The sequence below is a fragment of the Sphaerodactylus townsendi genome, linkage group LG17, assembly GCF_021028975.2.
Source record: "Sphaerodactylus townsendi isolate TG3544 linkage group LG17, MPM_Stown_v2.3, whole genome shotgun sequence".
In the NCBI taxonomy this organism is placed as follows: Eukaryota; Metazoa; Chordata; class Lepidosauria; order Squamata; family Sphaerodactylidae; genus Sphaerodactylus; species Sphaerodactylus townsendi.
Window position 1 is genome coordinate 4233179 of NC_059441.1, and position 3916 is coordinate 4237094.

Sequence of the window (3916 nt, forward strand, 5' to 3'; positions counted from 1 at the left end):
GGCTGTTGATTGCAGTTACATGATGGCACCCCCAAATCTCCATGAATTTTCTGACCCAGAGTTGGAAACCTTACATGTGGCAACGCCTGCTCCACCCTTCCCTCTCAGCTACTCCATGTGTTGCTCTCAGGCTTTCTGTTCCACCTCACTCCCATTGGCATCAGCCAGGCTGGCGAATCGCTCGCTGGCTGCTAGGGAGGAAAGAACCCAGGAAGATACCTGATCCTGGGTTAGATGGAATGTTTCATTGGGAAACAATGAGCCCTCCAGAGCCCCAGAGCCCTCCGGGGGTAGGGCGGTATACAAGACCCAATAATAAATAAATAAATAAAAATAAAGTTCTGCTTTTTTTTTTTTACAGGGGAAGGTATTCCACAGCCTCCCCAACAATATTTGGAGCCCACCCTGTACTTGACATACTTTGGTCACTGTTCTAAAAATAGACCATAACAGAAAGGCTGAAAGGTGAAATCAAAATCTTACAATCATTTGTGCATCGGAATTTGTTCATAGTTTTTTTTAGTCCGGCCCTCCAACAGTCTGAGGGACAGTGAACTGGCCCCCTGTTTAAAAAGTTTGGGGACCCCTGACATAATCTATCCATCAGTTCCTAGGACCTCATATTTAAAATCCTTCAAATTAGAAGTCAAGATCAATATAGCAATTAAAACGTCAGTGCTAGGAGATATAACATTGGCCTGCAAAGACAACACAATTCTAAATTACAACCCAACAGAAGCCTCTTTACCTACAGGCTACCTGACCCAATATTGCAAGAACATTTTTAGTTTAGAAAAAACGGTTGGCTCTGAGGCATGCGTTACTCGGGAGTAAGCTTAGTCGTAGTCAGTGGCTTTGCTTTGAAGCAACTATGCAACTCTTCCAGTGTAGGGTTACCTACACTGCTTCCCCAAAACTAGGTCTTAGGTTTAATGCTAATAATCGAGCCCAGCGGCCCAGGCCAGCCTAGACGTGGGGGTGGGCGACTCTGTTTGCGCGTGCCCACAGAGAGGGCTCTGAGTGCCACCTCTGGCACCTGTGCCATAGGTTCGCATCCACTGAGATATAACATTGGCCTGCAAAGACAAAACAATTCTAAATTACAACCCAAAAGGCCTCTTTACCTACAGGCTACCTGACCCAATATTGCAAGAACATTTCTATTTTCCTAGAAAACATCTGGAGAGGCATAGTTTGGAGCACCAGACTGCAAGTGAGGAGGCCTGTTCGAATCCTCCCTTTGCCCAGAGGCTCACTGCGTGACCTTGACTTCAGCCTGACCTCCGTCACAGGGTCTTTCAGAGGGGAAACCCAAGCCCTTTACCTTCTTTCAAGCAAAGGAGCAGCAGTGGCGTAGGAGGTTAAGAGCTCGTGTATCTCATCTGGAGGAACCGGGTTTGATTCCCAGCTCTGCCGCCTGAGCTGTGGAGGTTTATCTGGGGAATTCAGATTAGCCTGGGCACTCCCACAGACGCCAGCTGGGTGACCTTGGGCTAGTCACGGCTTCTCGGAGCTCTCTCAGCCCCACCTACCTCACAGGGTGTTTGTTGTGAGGGGGGAAGGGCCAGGAGATTGTCAGCCCCTTTGAGTCTCCTGCAGGAGAGAAAGGGGGATATAAATCCAAACTCCTCCACTCCTCCTCCTAAAGTGGGAGATGCTACAGCTGGGCAGACATTTTTCCATGGCTGAGCCCTTGTTTGCGTCAAAGGGAAAAGATGCTACACCTACAGATACGTCTGCATTGGGCACCGTTTCCATCTGGAGTCATTGACTCGGTCCTACTGGGTGCCCTCAAATCCCATTTCACGGCTTGTATATTATGCAAGTTTAAGATCTGAAAAAGAGAGACATTTTTTACGGAAAAGCTGTCGTTTGGGGAGAGCGAGCTGTGTTTGTTTGCCCTGCAGAATAGGACTGTGTATCCCTGTAAGAGGACGAAGTGTCAGTGAAGAAGTCAGAGAAGAATTAGCAGGCATTTCAAATGCAGGGGGAGATGAAAGTCTGCTTTTCAATTATGCGCTCCCGTAATGTTTTTCTCCGGCTCAATCATTCCAGGGTTTCTGGAATTCCTCGCATTTCGAAGGGCGCTGCTCGTTTTTTATATATTGTGGTAACCTAGTGCCCCCTGCCATCCAAATGATGTTCTTGGAAGCCGCTCGGCTGCGAGAAAAGGGGAAAAGCTCTCCGGACACTCAAAGCTTTTTTAGTCTGACTCAGAGAGCCGGGGAGCGCACAGGGGCCCATCTGTTCTCCCTGCCAATCGGCCAGTTAGGTTTTTCCGGCCCTTTTGAAACAACTCCGCAAGCCCAAGAGTCTGTTTCTGCGCTCTCGGATGCCGATACAAAGGAGACACAGTTTGGAGCGATGCGATTGAAGTCGGACCTGCTCTGAGCAGACTCGCGCTGGCTGGCGTGGCAGCAAGCAAAGGCCGGGGCGGGCAGAGTCGGTCGATTGTCCTATCCCAACGGAGAAGGGAGCTGGAGGGATCTGCCTGCCATCCCAGTGGGCAGAGTGCGGCCTGCCCCTCGCCACATAAGGCCCAGACAGGCCAAGTGCAGCCATACCCGTGGCACATGGGGCGAGAGTTGATTGTCATTTGGTGTTGGGGAGGCCACTAGCCCACTGGGAAAATTCTGCGGCCGAAATGGCCAGTCTGCCCATAAATGAAGAACTATGGAGAGGCCGTCTGGCCCAGTGACTATGGAGTCTGGGAGACCTAGATTCAAGTAGAAGAGAAGAAGAAGAGTTGGGATTTATATCCCCCCTTTCTCTCCTGCAGGAGACTCAAAGGGGCTTATTTATTTTTATTTTATTTATTTTTAGTTTTATATACCGCCCTCCCCCTGAGGGCTCAGGGCGGTTCACAACAGGTTAAAACAAACATTAAAACATAATTTAATATCAATTATATAAAAACAGAACCCATTATAAAATGTGGATGGCGTCTGACTACTCCCCTCCCTCCCTTGTGCCCACAAGAGGCCAGATGACATGGTAGATGTTTTTGTTCTGTTTTTTAACCAGGCTGGCCAAACGCCTGGCGGAACAGGTCCGTCTTGCAGGCCCTGCGGAAACTCTGTAAGTCCCGCAGGGCCCTGATCTCCCTAGGGAGCCTGTTCCACCAGGTAGGGGCCAGGGCTGAAAAGGCCCTGCCCCTCGTCGAGGCCAGCCTGATCATTTTGGGGCCAGGGATCACGAGTAGGTCCTCTCCTTGCCCTTCCCCCCTCACAACAAACACCCTGTGAGGTAGGTGGGGCTGAGAGAGCTCCGAGAAGCTGTGACTAGCCCAAGGTCACCCAGCTGGCGTGTGTGGGAGTGCACAGGCTAATCTGAATTCCCCAGAGAAGCCTCCACAGCTCAGGCGGCAGAGCGGGGAATCAAACCCGGTTCCTCCAGATTAGATACACGAGCTCTTAACCTCCTGCGCCACTGCTGCTCCTACGCCACAGTACTGTCTCTGTTATGCTGTGTGACTTCAGCAAGTCACTGTCTTTGAGCATTGGGTCCCCACGGCTTGGAACGAGACTAGATGTCTCCACGGCTGTAAGACTTTCTGCCCAGGGAGCGCTATTTTCCTGCCTTCCCCTCCTGTGGAAACCCAACATCCTGGCTGGCATTTTTGCGGTAGTGGGTGCTCTCTCCCGCAGGACTGGGATTTGGGGGGGCTTTTTCTTCAAGCTGCCATGGGAAGGGTGGGCCAGCGACTAGAAAGTTGTGCTCCCTAGGCGTGCCTGCGGAAACATCTTATCTGGGTCCTACCATGAACAACCGTGACTGACTCCATAGTGTCGTTAGGAGGCCAAACTTAATGGTGACCGTAAACTTCGAGTTTTGTGCATTTATCCACTTGGGGGAGATGTCCAGATCTTGCTATCTGAAGATTCATGCTTTTGAGGTTAGGATACATTTATGCTAA

The 3916-nt window shown here is 50.4% G+C and overlaps 1 protein-coding gene across 1 annotated transcript in view; it reads left to right on the forward strand.

Annotated features, from left to right (window-relative positions):
* LOC125424670 (mothers against decapentaplegic homolog 3-like) overlaps positions 1–2391 on the forward strand; it is a 93960-nt gene extending 91569 nt beyond the window's left edge. Inside the window, 1 exon segment of the mRNA XM_048482085.1 lies at positions 2120–2391. Within this exon segment, the coding sequence (XP_048338042.1) occupies positions 2120–2391 (272 nt within the window).
* The last annotated feature ends 1525 nt before the right edge of the window (positions 2392–3916 follow it).